The 19,982-nt window shown below is 37.0% G+C and overlaps 2 protein-coding genes across 4 annotated transcripts; both read left to right on the top strand.

Annotated features, from left to right (window-relative positions):
- Window positions 1-1,565: 1,565 nt before the first annotated feature.
- Window positions 1,566-9,170, top strand: LOC127948721 (B-cell receptor CD22). 3 transcript variants are annotated; one of them, XM_052545376.1, is made up of 11 exons: window positions 1,566-1,789; window positions 2,352-2,420; window positions 2,529-2,876; window positions 2,975-3,223; window positions 3,692-3,946; window positions 5,370-5,624; window positions 5,718-5,963; window positions 6,901-6,982; window positions 7,066-7,105; window positions 7,209-7,474; window positions 7,642-9,170. In XM_052545376.1, the coding sequence occupies exons 2-11, from the start codon at window positions 2,360-2,362 to the stop codon at window positions 7,694-7,696; spliced, it is 1,857 nt and encodes a 618-aa protein (XP_052401336.1). In that variant the 5' UTR covers window positions 1,566-1,789; window positions 2,352-2,359; the 3' UTR covers window positions 7,697-9,170. The 3 variants fall into 3 exon arrangements, with proteins under 3 accessions (XP_052401336.1, XP_052401338.1, XP_052401337.1); XM_052545378.1 differs by lacking the exon at window positions 3,692-3,946 and having other exon boundaries at window positions 7,642-9,169; XM_052545377.1 differs by lacking the exon at window positions 5,370-5,624 and having other exon boundaries at window positions 7,642-9,169.
- Window positions 9,171-9,934: 764 nt separating this feature from the next.
- On the top strand, window positions 9,935-19,115 carry LOC127948424 (uncharacterized). Its single transcript, XM_052544857.1, has 5 exons — window positions 9,935-12,624; window positions 12,830-12,898; window positions 18,102-18,509; window positions 18,608-18,856; window positions 19,111-19,115. Exons 2-5 carry the CDS (start codon window positions 12,844-12,846, stop codon window positions 19,113-19,115), a joined length of 717 nt encoding a protein of 238 aa, XP_052400817.1. The 5' UTR covers window positions 9,935-12,624; window positions 12,830-12,843.
- Window positions 19,116-19,982: the final 867 nt, after the last annotated feature.

Raw genomic sequence — 19,982 nt, 5'->3', positions numbered from 1 at the left:
GATGTTCTTACGCGCTGATAGCTAAGTTAACAACACAGAGATATTTGAAGCAGTTTTACTCACCGCCTGCGGTTCCAACACATGATCGTGACCCTTTTTCGTTGGGACTGCGTTATCCTTAAGAAATAAACGATGTGCAATCCGAAATGCAGGGAACAAACAAAAACACTTGCACAACTCCGTTGATGCTCTGTAAAAATAAACTCCATCCCTTAATGCTGTTTTTTTTTTGGGGGGGGGGGGGGGGTAATCTGTGCAGGTTTGTTAGCAGAGCTTGCTGCTCAGAGTGCCTCATGTTGGAGGAGGAGCCGTTTCACACCAGACCCTACAACAAACTCATCGGTCTGATCATGAATCCAATTTAAATGGCTGTATGCCAGTTTAAGGCACTCGGTTTATCCAGATCACCTTAAACCTTAAAGTAAAATTGTACTATTAATAGTAACTAACTGGCTTGTGCGTGTGTGTGTGTGTGTGTGTGTGTGTGTGTGTGCGTACGTGTGTGTGTGTGTGTGTGGGCCATATTAACTGTGAATTACCAGGACAATTATTTGCAGTATATGGCCTTATAGGTAACATATATGACAATATATACTCATAGTGGGCAATATATGTCATATATTACATATGTATAAATATAAAAATTGTCCTATCTAGGCTGCTGAACATTTCAGCTTGGTGTTACATCATGTTTAACCACTACAGAGACATCTGAGCCAGCATCCCATTACAGAAGACCCTGAAGGCTTCATGAGTGCAGAACAACTGGAGCGCACATGTGCAAAAAATTTCAAATAAACGTTTAAATAAACGTTTTCTTTATTGATAAGCTGCATATCTGAACTGTAAACAAGTACATTCTTGCCTGAAAATCTTTTAAAACTACATTATGTGACACAAAAACAGTAATATTTCTTAAATAACACTGGATTTGGGCATTCTCCATGCTGCGATTACAAACTGTGAAACAGCTGTTGGAGATCTGATAGCTCACTAATATCACACTCTTATCAGCCGGTCAGGTTCAAGGACCAGAAATTACTGTTGTTCTGTATTTCACTGTATGTATTGAAAACTGAATAATTTATTACAGCAACTGTGTATTAAAAAAAATAATGAAATCGGATTTAGTTTTCATTTAGATAGATAGATAGATAGATAGATAGATAGATAGATAGATAGATAGATAGATAGATAGATAGATAGTATCTGTGGTACTGAGCTCCCTTGAAGCTCTGAGAGAGACTTTTGGTTGGGGATTTGCATAAAGGTTTGATGTAGTTCATTGGCCTCTTATCAACTGACTAAAGAGGAAGAGAAACTTGGTGTAAAACAGAATTGTACGATCTTAAGATCTCCAATAAAACTCATTAAACTAACTCCAAGAAGAAGAAGAAAAAAGATCCCATGATTGCATTTGTTCTCTGTGAATGAACTCAGTATCTGTGGACAATCCTGTCTGAGAAATTCAAAGCTCCACTGCATAAGAAAGTTGCTTTGAAAATGTGAAAAACTTTGCATTTTGTTCTCTTTTCACTTCCTCTTTTTGCCCTGTTTCACTAGTTGTCATGCACTGGTGGATGGTGCTTCATTTGCCCTGTACTTTTTATGATGAGATTTTTTTGTACATAATCAAAATACTCTTTAAATTGACTTAAACAAAGTTGCTTTTTAAGCAGAGATTGAGGGTAAATGTACATGATAAGAGGAAGATAAAGCATTCATCTTCAAGAGAAATCATTTAATGATTGTAAACTTCTGTTCTTTACTGTATTCACCCCTGAAAACGGTAAGAGAATTTCTCTGTTTGCTTGCTACATGTTTGGTGTTAGACAAACCGGGACTTGTCACAACATGTATTGCTGTTTTTTTGTTTTTTTGCTTCTTTTTCCTTAATAAAGCTGCTTTTAACGTACAACCAAAGTAAAAATCATCTGCCAAATGAGTACATGTAAATATATATACAGATATAAAAATAATAATAATAATAATAATTATATATATATATATATATATATATATATATATATATATATATATATATATATATATATATATATATATATATATATATATATGAAGAGTTCAGATGCAAAAGCTTCTAAGTGCCATCTGAAATTTTCATCTAAAATTTGGATTTTTATCAGGCTCCTATATTTATGTTAAGTTATTTCACTTTAATAGCCTGGAAAAGGACATGCACATTGCCATTGGCACTTATATTTAGGGCACTTATTTTACCTTTAATGACAAAAATCTTACAGTGGCCTGATCTTGTTCTTGATGGATTGCATGCGATTCACCTTTACTGAAGCTAAAATATAAGGCACGGTACATTGATTGTGTTGCAGGTGTTGCTATGATGATGTCATTCAGAACGGCTCCTCCTCTTCCTCTGATCTTTCTGCTTGTGATTCATAGTGAGTCTGAACTATTTCTGCTTTTTAACATCCTCCAGCTCTACAGATGCTGTTCAATTGAAAAATAATAAAAATAATAACAATAATAATAATAATAAATAATTTCAGATGTTTTCAGTAAAAATGGTTTGGGAGTGAATTACAGAGATTCACACATCTGTGCACTAAAGAACTCATCAGTGATAATGAGCTGCACTTATACATACCCTACTCGATATAAGATCAAGAAAGTGTTCTGGACCAAAAACCCTGTACATGGTGAAGAGCCTCCAGATCTGTCTGATGACCCTGAATACACTCAGAGGCTTCAGTATCTGGGAGATGAACAGAATAGCTGCACGATCAGACTGAGTCATGTGACACAGAAGGATGAACACATGTACTGTTTCAGATTCATCACTGATAAACGTGGTGAGAAATGGCTTGGTGTTCCAGGAGTGTCTCTTACTGTCACAGGTGACTTTGATGAGGTTTCACTCTTCTTCTGTGCATTATGTTGAATAATAATCAGTGTATGACAGCAACACTAGATATAATGTGTGTGTTGTGTTCAGATCTTCAGGTGGAGTCTCCTGAGACAGTGACAGAGGGTCATAATGTCCGTCTGACATGTAAAAGCAGCTGTACTCTGACTAACGAAGCAACATTCATCTGGTACAGAAACTCACAGCCATTAACTGAGAGAAGAGACAGAAACAATCAACTCCTGCTGCAGTCAGTCAGAAGAGAGGATGCAGGCAGATACAGCTGTGGTGTACAGGGACACACTTACATCTCTCCTGCTGTTCAGCTCGATGTCACCTGTGAGTATGGATTCAGTCATACATTTTGGTCACCTGAGTAAATTAGTTTCAATATCAGCAGCTAAATCAGAATATGTTAAAATTTCGATTTCACTTCATTTTGATGGTCCCTTTAACACATTCTGTTGACTATAATTCACATTGCACCTGTACATATCTACTAACTCTCAGTGAAGTGTTAGTACACTGGTAGGGTTAGGGTAAAAATAAGTTGAGATATACTTGTAAAGTTACTTGTAGTCAGAAGAATATCTGGGAGACCATCACAGTAAAGAGTTAGTAGATATCAATCACACAATCTAATAACACTCGGGCAGTTTGTTGACATAGGTGCCAAGTTACTTATTGTCAAAAGAGTGCTCAAAAGGGACAATCAAAATAAAGTGTTACAAAAGTTTCAACAACCAAATCAAATTAAAAATGCTTACAGTTTTATTAATATTATTTTCATTTATACTGGACCTATAGATCCTCCAAATGAACCTTTTGTAGAAGTGAGTTCACCTGGTGAAATAGTGGAGGGAGATTCAGTGACTCTGAGCTGCAGCAGTGATTCAAACCCACCTGCAGAAATCAGCTGGTTTAAAGAAGGAATGTTTGTAGGATCTGGAAGAATCTACAGCATCTCAAACATAAGCTCTATTTACAGCGGAGAATACAAGTGCAAGTCCAGCAATAAACACGGAGAGAAAGACTCTGATGCTGTGACTTTAAACGTCATGTGTGAGTTAATGACCATTTTTAATGTACACAGCAAAATCCCCAGTGTTAATTTAACACTCCCCAGTGTTAATTTAACACTCTGAGTGTGGACTCATATAAACACTGAAACAGTGTTAAAAGTAACACTGAAGCAGAGTTGAAGTTAATGAGATAATTAAGAAGTTAATTGAGTTATGATTAAGCATTATTAAGGACACCTGATTTTAACAAGCAGAATCACAAACGAGAAAAATCACAATTTGTGTGTCACCATTATAGTGGTCAGTGTTTGCTTTAGTTGGGATCTTGGCTTGTAACTTTTTACTTTTAAAGTTTGTTTGTCAAACCAAGAGCAAAAATCATCGCGTGTTGATGATTATGTTTTAATGTAATCGTTGTTTGACATGAATGACTGAACTCGTTTACAGTCTTTTCTCAAAGTAAAACTTCCATTATTGATTGTAACCGCTTTGACTCCACAATGAAAAGAATCTGTATTTTCTATACATTTTGTAGCTATCTCTTGCAAGTGATTCTGATTTTTTTTTTTTATTAAAGAATTTTGATTTTAGGCACACACAGATAACAATAATCAGCGTATGAATCTCAACAATGGTGACAAACAACATATTCAGATAAACAGATCTACTCTGAACATCACAAAACTAGATACAAAAAATGAACATAAAAACAGCAAAAGTAAAATATAGTTAGAATAAAAAGTTAAAAAGACAGTTCAGCTCATAATTTATTCATGCCGCAATGCATGATGGGAGCCATGGATGAGTTTTTATTGGCTACAACATGCTTTTTTGATGGTCACCGTTGTTGTGATGCTCATGCTGATTCCTGATGTCTGTGTGTCTAAACAAAAGACTTCTTTTTTTTTACGTAGAACTAACTATTAAAAACATGTCATACTTTGTCAGAAATGCTGAGTTGCTTACTTTTCTTTTTCACTTAATTTATGTATGCTGTAAAGAAACCTAAACTCAGGCATTCAGGTCACTCTATAACAAATAGCTCAAATCACAATCAATGGCACACATGATTGCCTTTGCTGTGGTCTGTCTGTATGATATAATTCAGTCACCACAGCCACATAAAATCTAAAGATAATAACTGAAGGGTCAAGATCCCAACTAAAGCAAACACTGACCACTATAATGGTGATACACAAATTGTGATTTTCTCATTTGGTGAGTCTGCTTGTTAACATCAGGTGTCTTCAATAATGGTCAATCATAACTCAATTAACTTCTTAATTATCTCATTAACTTCAACTCTGCTGCAGTGTTACTTTTAACACTGCTTTAGTGTTTATATGAGTCCACACTCAGAGTGTTAAATTAACACTGGGGATTTTGCTGTGTACATTGTTGAAATTTCCGAATTCATAATTTTCTTATATTTTTTGTGACTTTTCATTTTTTGTCCTTTTTAGACCCACCAAAGAATGTCAGAGTATCCATCAGTCCATCTGGTGAAATAGTGGAGGGAGATTCAGTGACTCTGATCTGCAGCAGTGATTCAAACCCACCTGCAGAAATCAACTGGTGTAAACAAGGAATGATTGTAGGATCTGGAAGAAACTACAGCATCTCAAACATCAGCTCTAATCACAGCGGAGAATACAAGTGCAAGTCCAGAAATAAACATGGAGAGAAATACTCTGATGCTGTGACTTTAAACATAATGTGTAAGTTAATGATGCTTCATTGACTGGTATCAAACAGATTAGTGGGTTAACAATTTTAAAACATGAATGTGACTCTTCATATGTCTGTTTTAGATGCACCCAGGAATGTTTCAGTGTTCATAAATGGATCAGGTGAAATAGTGGAGGGAGATTCAGTGACTCTGATCTGCAGCAGTGATTCAAACCCTCCTGCAGAAATCATCTGGTTTCAGGAGAATCAAAGCTCCTCTGTTGGATCTGGACAGAGTTTCAGTGCACTACAGAGTGGACGCTTCTACTGTGAAGCTCACAATCAACATGGATCTCAGAGATCAGATGCTGTTACTGTCACTGTACATGGTGTGTATATCTAAGTCATTCTGTGACTGGACAAATATGTATGCTACTGATGAGCTATGAAAAGAAGATGTCTGTGGGGGGAATCAAGAATGATAAAATCTGTTGTATTTATACAATTTCCGAAACACAACAACATTTGGTGCAGACTCAGTTTGGAGTTAGAACAGTCCCTTTAAGACACAATTATAATGCATTTAGTCTGCTTTAATTTCCACATTTTATTAACCTTTTGAGCATTATGATTTTATTTTTATATCTGTCCCGCTGGGAGTACAGTCTCACATATGTGATTCAGAATGGTCAATAACGTCACATAACTGCCCAACTCAAAATTTGCTTTTGCACTTTGGCTGGCACTGAGCCGTAGGCAGACGCGCTTCTCATATAATCTCAATTATGTTGTGTTTTCAACCACATTGTTTATTTGAAGTTTCAGATATTTGAATACACAAAAGAGTTGTGTGCTCCCGATAGCACGTTCATTACAGAGACATCTAGCTGATGTCTGCATTTACATCTGCAAGATTTATTTATAAGTGTTTGCTCATCTGCAATACATATATATGATATTTCCAATCAGATGTTAAATAGACATTTATTAGACGTCTTTAAGATGTTTGATTTAGAATCTATGTAAAACTGACATCTTAAAGATGTCTGTCAGACGTTTGTAGACAGCAGATGCTTTCCAGATCAAGTGATCTTTAACAGACATATTGTAAACATTTGTGTGCCATCTACAATAAATGTAGAGTTTGCAAAATACACACAGATGTTAACATAAGCAGTGATAACAATCCATTCAAATGTAAAAAAGGGGGCACCAGACATGAAAATGGGATTGTGTTGCAATGCAGCTGTACACTATGAATCATGATTTTGTTTTCTCATAGTGTATAAAGATAAAAGCATGGTCTTGTGACTTGTCTTGTTGTAGGAAGGAAGTTTCTATATGCAGTTGGTGGAGTCACTGGAGGATTGGGAGTTTTAATCTTCATTTTCATCATTGTGTTGCTCATGTAAGTTCATGTTTTGTGTCAGGAAACACATTAGTATACCAAGCGTATTTCCTAAATGCATTTTAGATGATTCTCTATTGCAGGAGGAAAAAACAGAGACCTACTCACACCACACAAAAGCAGGTAAAGCAAATTATTAAATGAGTATTAAGCAAATGTTATACTCAAAGATATTAATAATTTTTGGCATAAATACAGTGTAACAAATATGTTTCTCTCATTGTAGGATTATCTTTATGCTAATGTATCAGCTCACAATGGGTCTCTATCTGAATCTGATGCCACAAATCAAAACGATGCCTTGTATTCCTTAATTACTCTCAGCAATTTCAGTCACAATCAGACAGAAGAAAAAGCGTCTGATTCTGAAGATACAGAAGAGGTCCAGTATGTAACTGTCCTGTATCATAGAAACAATGAGATGAACCAACCGGAAGAGAATGAAAGCCAGTACGACAACATTAGAAAATACCAGACTGATGCTGCAAGGAGGTGAGAAACATAGCATGTTCATAAAATAATAAACATATTTTAGATTGAATCATCAGAACACTTTGAGCACTTTTGAATGTTGCTTCAGCACTGGTTGAGGTTGTATTAATAGGCATCTGTAAAGATCATTGGTACAGTAATTATCTCTGGATATTTCCATTTCACAGATCTACTGATCAGATGGTGGAGGATCAGTCAGTGATTTACAGCGCAGTCAAATGATCAACAGATCAGTTTGGTGAAACTGCTGTTACTGGGAAAACTGATCTGCATGTTGACATCGCCCTCGTGTGGGGGACTGTGGCACTGCTTGTCTGATGCTGAAATGTAATTTTATTCTTAGCTATGAGCTGGATTAGTCCTTGTTTTTGCAAAGAGCATTTATTTTCTCACTGGTCTTCTGATCAGGACATTGCTGAGATCCTGAATTCTTTGTCCGGTTTGTATGAAATCTAGATACGCAGAAAATGTTGGTAAAAGCAGATTAACTTTTGGCAGAAGTGTAAAGTCCAGGGGTTAGAAAGTAAAAGTCCTGCCATATTTATTTCACTCTTGAACACAGAGCGGGACTTTTACTTTCTGACCCCTGGACTTTACACTTCTGATTTTTGGAAATATAATGACTGTTATTTTTATTTATATTATTGTTGGCAAACCCTCAAAAAGAATAAACTCCTCATTCAGTTTGTATGAAATTGGGCATGCTTTGTCTAGAGACACTTCTGTCAACAAGTCAAGTCAAGTCTGCTTTTTTGTCAATTGTTCCACATGTACAGCACATACATACAGATAATTGAAATTGTGAAAGGAGTGGAGCAAGATCAGGAGGGAGTTCAGCTTCCTGACAGCCTGATGAATGAAGCTGTCCTTCAGTCTGCTGGTCCTGCCTGGAGACTCTGCTGTCTCCTCCCTGATGGCAGCAGACTGAAGAAGCTGTGTGATGGGTGTATGGGATCACCTGTGATGCAGAGGGCTTTGCAAGTGAGACAGGTTCTGTAAATTTCTTGTGTGTGTGTGGGGGGGGGGGTCACCAATGATCTTATCATCTTCTCTCACTATGTGCTGAAGTGTCTTCTGGCAGGAAGTGTTGCAGGACCCATACCACACAGTGATGCAGCTCGACAGGATGCTCTCCATGGTGCCTCTGTAGAAGGTGTACATGATGGGGGGGCAGGGCTCTGGCTCTTCTCAGTACGCGGAGGAAGAAGAGACGCTGTTGTGATTTCTTTGTCAGTGCAGCTGTGTTTTCAGTCCAGGAGAGGTCCTCTGTGATGTGCACACCCAGGAACTTAGTGCTGCTCACTCTCTCCACAGTCGCACCGTTGATGCTCAGAGGAACATGCTGAGTGTGCACTCTCCTGAAGTCAACAAAAATCTATTTCATCTTCTCCATGTTCAGAGAAAGATAGTTGTCACTGCACCATCTGGCCTGGCGGCTCACCTCGTTCCTGTAGTTTGTCTCAATCTCTGTTGCTAATGAGACCCACCACAGTCGTGTCATCCACAAACTTAATAAAGAGGTTGGAATTGTGTGACGGTGTGCAGTCCTGGATCAGCAGAGTGAAGAGGAGGGGACTCAGCACACATCCTAGGGGAGCCCCAGTGTTCAGTGTGATGGTGTTGGATGTGTTGCTGCCAGAGGTGGACACTCCAGGGGTCAGAAAATAAAAGTCCTGCTATATGTTTTTTTTCCACCCATGAACTCAGCAGCTGATTTCACCAGAGGAAACAAATCATTCCTTCCAAGTCACAAACAAGTCTCAAGTTAAATCCCAAGTCCTCAAAGAGTTAAAGTGAATGAGATAATTAAGTGACTAATTAAATGATGATTGTGCATTATTGCACAAAACAAAATTCTTCATGTTGCAATACATGAAAAACTCCCATAACACACTGCAGTATGAATAATTATTTGTCACCACTGTTGAGGATCATATGATAAATGATCATGAATAAATTAATATAATCCTAAACAGACCCCCCCCCTCCAATGTTGAAGTATTATGGTGGCAATATATAATAAAATATCACTTTTTTTAAGAATAATAAATTTGAATCAAGATCATAGTCATCAAAAGCATGAGTTACAGCTAGTTTGTTTCTGCAATGCACAAATATTTGTTGTGAAACAGTAATGCATTTGCTTATAAGCAAACTTATCAAAACTGTTAAAAGGCTCAAGATCCCAAATGAGGCAAATACTCACCAAAATTATGGCGACAAAGTTATTTTTTTATTTTCCTTCCAACTGATTTCATCCAAGGCTGTGCTTAAAGTCAGTTGTAGTTCTTGTGTTTCTCTTTTCTTCAGTGATGTTGATTGTTAACAGCAGGTGTTCATCACTAATTAAATCTTCATTTAATCTTCATTTAATTAGTCAATAAATTATCTCATTAACTTGAACTCTTTGAGGACTTGGGATTTAACTTGAGACTAGTTTGTGACTTGAAAGGAATGACTTGGTTCCTCCTCTGGTGAAATCAGCTGCTGAGTTCATGGGTGGAATAAACATATGGCAGGACTTTTACTTTCTGACCCCTGGAGGGTCCACCTCTGGTTGCTGCTAACCCGTACTGCCTGAGGTCTTCCAGTCAGAAAGTCCAACAGCCAGTTGAACAGCAAAGTGTTGAGCCCCAGCTGGATCAGTTTGTAAATGAACTGTTGAGGGATGATTGTGTTGAATGCTGAACTGAAGTCTATAAGCAGCATTCTGACGTATGAGTATTTTTTTGTCCAGATGTGTGAGTGCTGAGTGGAGGGTAGTGATGCGGTTAAAGCGGTTGGAAACTAAAATATGCAAACTGGAAGGGGTCCAGCGAGGGGTGGAAGGGGGACAGACTTTATACAGTGCATGGCTAGCCGTTCAAAGCACTTCATGAGTCAATGAAGCAGGATGGAGATGGCTTCTTCAGGACTGGAATGGTGGTGGTAGCTTTGAAGCAAGTGGGGACAACGGCCTGACTAAGTGAGATGTTGAAAAGACTTCAGTGAATTCCACTGCACAGTCTCTCAGTACAAGACCAGGAATATGTACAGCTTGGCACATCATACATTATCTGTCAAAGCCTTTGGCAGAAGTTTTCATAATTTCATAATTTTCATGACCTGCCTACTGTAAGCACAATATCCAAAATAATCTTAGGATACATGTTGTGATATAGCCAATATATTTTCCTATTTGACCTGATTGTGTCAATATTGATGTCTTTAAAATTGCACAGATCCTTGTAGAGGTAATTTTGTTTGAATGATGCAGATGACTAAGTTTTTCCATTGTTACTTGGAATGAGTTATTATTTCAAACCTTTAAGGCCCATTTCCGTCACTCAGGCATATTAATAACACTGGCGTTGGTCAGTACTTTGTTTAGTGTGAGTGACTAGAAGTCTCACTATAGTTGTGGTAGTGATTTCACATCCTCTTTCTACTCAGATATGGACACGTAAATGCCCTGAATAAATGGCAACCTAAAATGTGTTTTATGATGTAAAGTTATATATATATACACAAAGGTTACACCAACAAAACCAAATTTAAGGTTAACCTGAATTATACTGATTTTAAATGTGTGTCTAATGAAATTCAACTGAATTAAAACTTTTTAAACATATAATCATTCAAAATCAAAGCAGCAAAACAGCCACAAGGCACAAAAACTTTTGCTGATTTTTTTTCGACCCCCTGGAGATTTGCTCATTAGACGTACGTATGTGAAACAGGAAACACAGCCGCTGTTGTATTTGCCTATTAATGGATTGTCACAGAGTCTATAAATAATAACTATACTTGGGCCCTCATATGTCAGCAGATGTGCACACAGCAAAAACTGAGTTTATTTGAGTCTACGCTTCAAAATAAACACTGAACTGGAGTTAAAGGTAATAAGATTAAGGGATTACTAGATCGATGATTGATCATTAGTGAAGACACCTGATGTTAACAAGCAGAATCACTGAAGGAAAGAGTTTATAAGTTTATTAAACACATCACTGTTAGCAATTGATGTAATTTTAAAATATATTTTACAACAATACACTGTATTCATGGTTTCGGGATTGTCACCACTGTTGAGGATTGTACGACAACAATACAAAATACAACATCTTAGTGTATTAATGCTACTATAATCACAGCAACACTGCTGTATAAACACAGAATTGTGTTGTATTAAGTCAACAGTATGTTTCTTGTATATTGTTTGCTGTAAATTCACGGCAATTAGTTGCCAGGAGTTTCCTGTAAAAATACAATACGTTTTTAACAGTGATTTATATAGCATAGAAAACAGCACAAATATGTTAAGTTGCTGGTCATGTTTTTGTAACGTAAACCGTATGGTTATACCTTACATCATTCTGAGTCCAGTCTCTGATTATATGGGTGGTGTGGTAATTTTACATTATTGTAGTGATGGGAGAAACAAACCTTTTTGAAGCTTCAAATGAGTTGAACCAATTGTTTTGCAAAATAATTAAAGTGAAGTGACATTCAGCCAAGTACTCAGAATTCGTGCGCTGCATTTAACCCATCCGAAGTGCACACACACAGAGCAGTGAACACACACACACACACACGGAGCAGTGGGCATCATTTATGCTACGGTGCCCGGGGAGCAGTTGGGGGTTCGATGCCTTGCTCAAGGGCACCTAAGTCGTGGTATTGAAGGTGGAGAGAGAACTGTACATGCACTCCCCCCACCCACAATTCCTGCCGGCCCGGGACTCGAACTCACAACCTTTCAATTGGGAGTCTGACTCTCTAACCATTAGGCCACGACTTCCCCAAAACTGATTCAAAGCATTCAAACACCCCACACTAGTGATGCCTGTTGGTCAAAAGTGTGTAAATGCAACAAAACTCAAGCTAAAACATGCATGATAACAGCTTAAAAAAAAACTCAAATGTTTTACTGAATGTGTAATACATTAAATGTAATAAAGAAATTATGAAATCATGTTAGATAATGTGTTTTTAAAATATTTTATATTAAGTGTCTTTTTTAATGTGCTATGTTTACGTCACTAGTCACTAGAGGAAAGGGGAAATGAGGTGGAAATGACGCCGGTCTGGTTATAAATGAGGCTGCTAATCCTTCTTTATTTCTCTTCATATGTCATCTGCTTTCAGCTGATGAGTCGTCCTGCGCTACGGTATGACCAGTTTCTAATCATGTTTTGTTTGTTTGTTTATAAATTTTCAATGTTTCTACACTTAACAAAAAAAAATTATTCTGTTTTGAAATTATTTTTACTCAGAAATTTCTAGTAAATTTCACAAATAATTACAATTACAATTTTGAGGTAGAAAACATTAAATAGATGTTCTTGTAAATCTCAACCATATTGGAATTTGCAGGTGTTTCTTTGGTGATGTCAGTCAGAATGGCTCTTCTTCTTCCTCTCATCTTCTCTCTCATGATTCACAGTGAGTTTCTGATGCTTCTTAATAGGCTTGTTCAGACTTTCATATCTTTGTGCATATCCGATTGGAATCCTCATGTTTTAATTTCCTTCTGGAAATCTATTTCCGTCTGACCACTAAGATTAGGCTTAGGATATCTTTTTCAGATTTTCACGCCACGGAAAACTTAAACACGTCAGATTTGTATTATTTTTTTCTTTCTTTCTTTCTTTGTTTTTTTTTATTTTTTTGGAATTGGCCTGTCACAAAATCATTGCGATATTCAGTTGTAAGCCTATGGGCAAGTCTTCTGGCTCATTAGCCATTGTAGGGAAATAACAGAAGGGTTTCCAAGTTCATTTTGGACAGCTTTTAAACTGTTGCAGTTGGATTTATTTTTTCTCCTTAAAGGTTTGAAATATTGCATCAATTAAATTTAATCAAAATCCTTGAAGTGAAATATTTTATGTTCTGTATTGTCAGAAATAGGGATACAGTAGGAGTCCATTTCTGTCCCCCAAGGTACAATCTACACTATTGTACCCCATAGGGCTTATTATTGGACCTTAAGGTACATGTATGTAAAAAAAAAAAAAAAAAAAAACTTTGCCACCATAATTGTGGTGAGTATTTGCTTCATTTGAGCTCTTGAGCCTTTAAGCAGTTTTTATAAATTTGCTTCTAAACAATTGCACTATTGTTTTGCAGCAAACATTAGCGCAATGCTGATACAACTCTTGATCTAGCAGATGAATTATGCTTTTGATGACTGTATGATCTCGATAAAATTTCTTGATTATATGTTTCTTAGAGAGAACTGCTGTGTATTCACTGCTTTGTATGTGCACTTTGAATGGGTTAAATGCAAAGTACAAATTCTGAGTACGGGTCACCATACTCAACTGTATGTCACGTTCACAAAAAAGAGAGAAATCTCATTATGCAAATTACGCCATATAACACTTCAATATTAAGGAAAAAATAACAAGTTTTGGAATTAGGCATTTAGCAATGAACAATTATCATGTGATCCTCAACAGTGGTGAAAATTATTATTAATACTGCAGTGCATTATGGGAGTAATTCATGTATTGCAACATGAACCAGTTTGTTGATTGTCACCATTGTAGAGATTAATATTCTGGTTCTTGACATCTGTGTGTGTCTAAAAAGCACTGGAGTGCAAACTTCTATGTGTATTACATATTTGTATTCTATTTGTGTGCATGCTATAGTTCCACTGGAATTATTCAAAACCTAATCATGTGATAAGAAAAAAATAAAATAAACGAGATATAGTTAAAACAGCTCATTGTGACCAAATGTTCTTCATATGTCACTGTTCTTTCTTTTACACAACACCACATCTAGATGCTACAGAGACAGATCTAGCACAACAAGTCAAGGGTCAAGAGCACAACTAAACCAAACACTGATCTCCATGATGGTGACATCATTTTTACCAATAAAATATCAACATCTGATCATCTGTAATACTCAATAACAGCAGGTGTTAATCATTAATGCACAATCATCATTTAATTAGTCACTTAATTATATCATTAACTTTAACTCTTTGAGGACTTGGGATTTGACTCAAGACTCGTTTGAGACTTGGGTGGTTCATCTTCTGTTGAAATTGGCTGCGTAGTTCATGGGTGGAACAAAAATATGGCAGGACTTTTACTCTTTGGCCCCTGGACTTTACACCTATGGTTCTTAAAGGGCTTTCAACCAAGGAGGTCTTTCAAAAAATATCAGAAGCAGGCATAGAAGTAACCAACTCGAGATGTACTGCATTCTGGGTCTATTCCATTGTTTTGGCAAATCAAGTATCGCTTTAACATAGACACTATGTTAATCTTTTGTGGAAAAATGTTGAATTCTTTGTCTTATGAGCATCACTTTCATGCATGCAGTGTCAAGGCAGTTATAAAAAAAAAAAATTCTATAGTTTACAATTAAAAGGATTAAGTACATTCTGATTTTAATTCAGCGTGTGTGGTAATATATATATAAAATATTTTCTCATTATAGTCAACGATTGGACCCTTTGTGAAGGGTGAATTTTTGTACTGTTAAATAAAGTTACAAAACTGGTCTCTTAAGGTACAAATCACAAGGGTACAAATTTGTACCCTATGCCAAGGGTACAAAAGCTTTACCCTTGAGGGTACAGCCCCAGTGACAAGCTATTGTACCCCTAAAGGTACAATTATGTACTTTATTTTCTGAGAGTGTATGTATGATAAAACTGTGCTGGGTGTTAAGTTTTGTGAAGGAGGGGCACAGGAAGGAAGCCTTTAAACTGTGTTTATGATCAATCTGCACAACAGTGACTGTAAAATATATATTTTAGGAATATAAATGATATTTGGATTATGGTCATTGCTCTACTTTTGCTGTTTTTGACCATACATAGGGCTTGTTTTGTCATGCAGACCTGTCAATCCTGCTGTGAAGCAGATCCATGCAAAATGACAGTGGGGGTGGTGGTCAAGTAATGTAAGCAGTGTATGACCAAATCACGGTTATCAGCAAAAGGAAAAACGCCTGTTCCCACATGATTTGGACTGGGTTCAATGGGATCCTGTTCCCAATGCAGCCCTCCTGTAGGCCTAAAGATCATGGCTTGAATACGCCTTAGAGTATTCCGTGTTGAGAGTCTGTTGTTGCTTTCTTAGAACAGAAAATAGTTTGCAAAATATAATAGAAAAAGTATAGAACATTAAAAGAATATAGGGGGGAAAAACAACCCCACTCACATACCCACCTGAACTATCCCTTGTCCCACCCTTCAACTCAAGACACAATACAATCCAGTGTAAAGGCAACATGCTGTCATGCTGTAAGACAACATCTGTAATGAAGATTGTATTTTTTGTTTATAGAAACCAATGCAGATATTCAGTAAAACAAAAGAGATGTGTTAAAAATGAAACAACTCCACCAACTGGCAGCTTTGAGCAGCTTTCGACATTAACACAAAAATAACACTGATCATAACAATTTAGGAAGGAGATTGTCAAATTTTGGGCAAGAAAGCAAGATTGATGGTCAAAGAGATGCACAGCATGACCATCACATGTAAATCACAATAACAAGCTCTTTGGACTGGTTTTACACACCCACTACAAAGTCCAGTCTCCTTCTAGACCTTTTGATCTTTTGTTCCTCACAAAGCACAATCTAACGTGCACAGAATGACAGAAAGACTGCCTTTTTCATACACTGATGCAACTAAAACTTATTAGACATATAAACAAATATCAGCCATTACATAACTTCATAGCATGCATGTAACACACACATTTGACTATAATGTTTTAATCACTCATTGTGTATGTATTTTGAATAAGTATTTTATAGTTTATAGGATTGTTTTCATGTTGGGTATGTATGAGTGAGAAAATTCATGTTTATATCAATCAATATTTGTTAAATGTATCATATTCTTGTTATAGGAAACATGTCCAAAATTATACTCTGCAAGAGTGGGAAAATTCTGATCATGTGACTATAATATATATATTAATTCTAAAATTATATAATAAATTACAATATCGCATTTTGTATTTATGTTTTAGGACAACTTTGATTAAAGTATTTGATCCGTTTCAAATGTTGACTACTGTACACACACAAAACATATATACATATACATATACATATATAAAGAAAGTGTTTTATGAAAAACAAGTAACCTAGATAGAAAACAAACAGAGCAAGTAGAAGGGTCAAAGGTCAAGGGTTTTCATTATTTAAATGCAAACATATGTACAGAATTATGTGAAGATACATATTTAAATAAATTTTACAGTTACATTGTGTGGCATAGGCAAGTAGTAGTTCTCAGAAAATAATGGGTGTGGGTGCATTTTCTTGACATCATAAAACCAAAGTCACTGTAAACTAGTGATTCAATTTAACAGGTTCTTCTTAGTGATCCGGTTGAACCAGTTCACCAAATCGAACTGAATTGTTTGAAATGGTTTGCGTCTCCAATAAGCATTAATCCACAAATTACTTAAGCTGTTAACTTGGCTCAGACTCTCTCCGAGTCAAAATAAACCAATATCCCGGAGTAATTAATTTACTCAAACAGTACTCTGACTGAACTGCTGTGAAGACCGAACTGAAGATGAACACCGAGCCAGATGACAAACGTACACACCCACTGCTGGAGCGGTTCTCGTTTTCGAGTCAAGAACCAGTTGCATCGGTTTCTTTCGGAAACATCCATTTTGAGAACCGAGGCGATGATAATACTGCACATCCATGTAATTTTTCAAGCGGACAAATGATCTCTAACATGGTTACTTCAAATGAAAAAAAAAAAAAAAAAAAAAATCAACATCTAAACCTCTGTTCATTCTCAATAAGATCTTCTGTAGACGTCTGACAGAAATAAAGTCAGTCTGGTTATTAATAAGTGGAGCTGGTGATGCTCTTTGTGGGGTTGTTTCATCAGATCTTGAGAGATTTCATGTATTTTATTTCAGTTGATTTAATCTAAGGCTGTGTCAGAAGTAAATGGTAAATGGACTGCATTTATATAGCGCTTTCAACAGACCACGTGGCCATCCAAAGCGCTTTACAATTTGCCTCACATTCACCCATTCACACACCGACGGCGGTGTCTGCCATACAAGGCGCCATCCAGCTCGTCGGGAGCAGCTGGGGTTAGGTGTCTTGCTCAAGGACACCTCGACACTTGGTCAGGTGGAGCCGGGGATTGAACCACCAACCTTCCAGTTTGCAGACAACCTACATGAACCACTGAGCCACTGCCACCCCTGAAACGTTAAGTTCAGAGTACGTATGGTTTAAGGCAATCGGTTTCCTCAAACCATTTGAGTTAAGTTACTTGTGTGGTTTTAAAGTGCAGATATAATTGTAGGCGCTCTGCTTACACACTGGATTTTGTTATAGGCCTAAACCATCAATATTTGACTGAAACTTGTCTATTAGTATTTGATTGCATGAACTTTAACTTAAATGTTGTGCCCTACCTTCTACTGCTCAAACCTTGTTCTTTCTATGATATATAATGCTAGAAAACACGGAGAACATTGTGCTTCACCAGTTGCCCATCATGTGTTGGTAAAGGCGTGTACCACAGATTGCTTTGCCGATTGCGAAATGTGATTTGTAAACGGTTTGCCGGAATATATCCTGACCTTTTAGTAACTGCTACTAATCTTTTCTTATTAATTCTGTGTTTCAGGGGTTTCTAGTGCTGGTTGGGGTGGGAATTACAGACCTTCACACATCTGTGCACTAAAGAACTCATCAGTGATAATGAGCTGCAATTATACATACCCTACTGGACATAAGATCAAGAAAGTGTTCTGGACCAAAACACCTGTTAAAGATGGAAGTAAAGAATCAAGTGAAGAAGGAGAGCAACATAAAGATCTGTCTGAGGACCCTGAATACAGTCAGAGGCTTCAGTATTTGGGAGATAAACAGAATAACTGCACCATCAGACTGAGTCATGTGACACAGAAGGATGAACACATGTACTATTTCAGATTCATCACTGATGATGATGATGATGATGATAATGATGTTGATGATGATGATGATAGCCAGGAACAGACAAGTGATCCAGGAGTGACTCTGACTGTCACAGGTGACTTTGATGAGGTTTCACTCTTCTTCTGTGCATTATGTTGAATAATAATAATTGTATGAAAGCAGCACTAGATATAATGTGTGTGTTGTGTTCAGATCTTCAGGTGGAGTCTCCTGAGACAGTGAGAGAGGGAGATTCAGTCCGTCTGACATGTAAAAGCAGCTGCACTCTGACTGACAGAGCAACATTCATCTGGTTCAGAAACTCACAGCCATTAACTGAAAAAAGAGACAGAAAAAATCAACTCCAGCTGCAGTCAGTCAGAAGAGAGGATGCAGGCAGATACAGCTGTGGTGTACAGGGACACACTTACATCTCTCCTGCTGTTCAGCTCAGTGTCACCTGTGAGTATATGTATATATATATATATAAATAAAAGTCTGCCACACTGCTTTTAACTTAAATATTAGGGGAGGTATGGTATGTGCATTTGGCATGCTGTCCGGGGAAGGGCTCCGAGCTCGGGAATGGCCCAAACCTAGAGGAACCCCCCTTGCCCGTCTATTTATAAAGTGAACTCAAAGTGGGGAGATGGGTTGGAGGAGGGATGCTGATAAACAGTCAATGGGCTTGATTACAGTTCACCTGTGTCGATTAGGCTAAGACGCGCTCCTCCCGAATCTTGTTAATAATAATAAGAAAAAAAACACATTTAATAAAAGGCAAAGTTTCAATATAGGCCTTACAATCAACTGACCCTTTGATTTTAATTAGATTGATTGGGTCTAAACAAGGCTAATAGCCCCACCATTATGGGGTGCCATTTTTAAAGCGGCTCATGCTGAAAACAGCAACATTTTGTCACATTTAGCTTCAAACAATGTTTAAACTGGTACAAATATTTGTCAACTTAGAGATATTTTAAATATTACACCTAAAATGTTAAATATAAATGTTTTGATTGAAACTAAATATTTAGCTAATATGCAAATTGAGAATGACAATTACCGGAAGTGCCAAAATAAAAGCTTGGTGAGGTCAGTGTGTGTTTATAGCATTGTGTCAAATAAGTAACGTCTAAAAACTGACTCATCCAAGGAAATTAACTCTTGGACATGGATTATCATGACAATGACTACCTAAAATACACATGTTTGGATAAACTGTATTTGAAGAGTAGCCTAGTGTCATTTTTATGAAAATGTTCACATGCTTAAACACCACCAAGAGCCTATGCTCTCGGCTAATGCCGATTCGTTGGACATTTTGAACGACAGTAGCGTCAATAGTTAACATACCTGGTCAGAGGCCGGCGGGGAAATAGGCTCTTGCTGGCATTTAAGCATGCCAACATGACAGAGAGAGATGACATGATGAGTGATACAGTCTATGGTGAGGACATAGAGGTCATGTAGAAAGAAAGATAAGTAAAGCAGCACATGGTAGATAGAGTGCAAACCAGTGAAGTAAACAGTGCAGATATTATGATTGTAGCAACTTTATTTACAAGATATACATTTGATATTTATC

This window comes from Carassius gibelio, chromosome B1 (genome assembly GCF_023724105.1).
Source record: "Carassius gibelio isolate Cgi1373 ecotype wild population from Czech Republic chromosome B1, carGib1.2-hapl.c, whole genome shotgun sequence".
Classification (NCBI taxonomy): domain Eukaryota; kingdom Metazoa; phylum Chordata; class Actinopteri; order Cypriniformes; family Cyprinidae; genus Carassius; species Carassius gibelio.
This window is presented reverse-complemented; position numbering and strand designations above follow the sequence as displayed.

What these genes read in the sequence shown, in the direction of transcription:
- LOC127948721 (XM_052545376.1), top strand. Translation starts at nt 2,360, where the DNA reads ATGATGATGTCATTCAGAACGGCTCCTCCTCTTCCTCTGATCTTTCTG. An exon ending in TGTTCAGCTCGATGTCACCT is followed by an intron (nt 3,224 to 3,691) that starts GTGAGTATGGAT and finishes CTGGACCTATAG; the next exon opens with ATCCTCCAAATGAACCTTTT. An exon ending in TTCATCATTGTGTTGCTCAT is followed by an intron (nt 6,983 to 7,065) that starts GTAAGTTCATGT and finishes TCTCTATTGCAG; the next exon opens with GAGGAAAAAACAGAGACCTA.
- LOC127948424 (XM_052544857.1), top strand. Translation starts at nt 12,844, where the DNA reads ATGTCAGTCAGAATGGCTCTTCTTCTTCCTCTCATCTTCTCTCTCATG. An exon ending in CTTCTCTCTCATGATTCACA is followed by an intron (nt 12,899 to 18,101) that starts GTGAGTTTCTGA and finishes TCTGTGTTTCAG; the next exon opens with GGGTTTCTAGTGCTGGTTGG. An exon ending in AGTGACTCTGACTGTCACAG is followed by an intron (nt 18,510 to 18,607) that starts GTGACTTTGATG and finishes TGTTGTGTTCAG; the next exon opens with ATCTTCAGGTGGAGTCTCCT.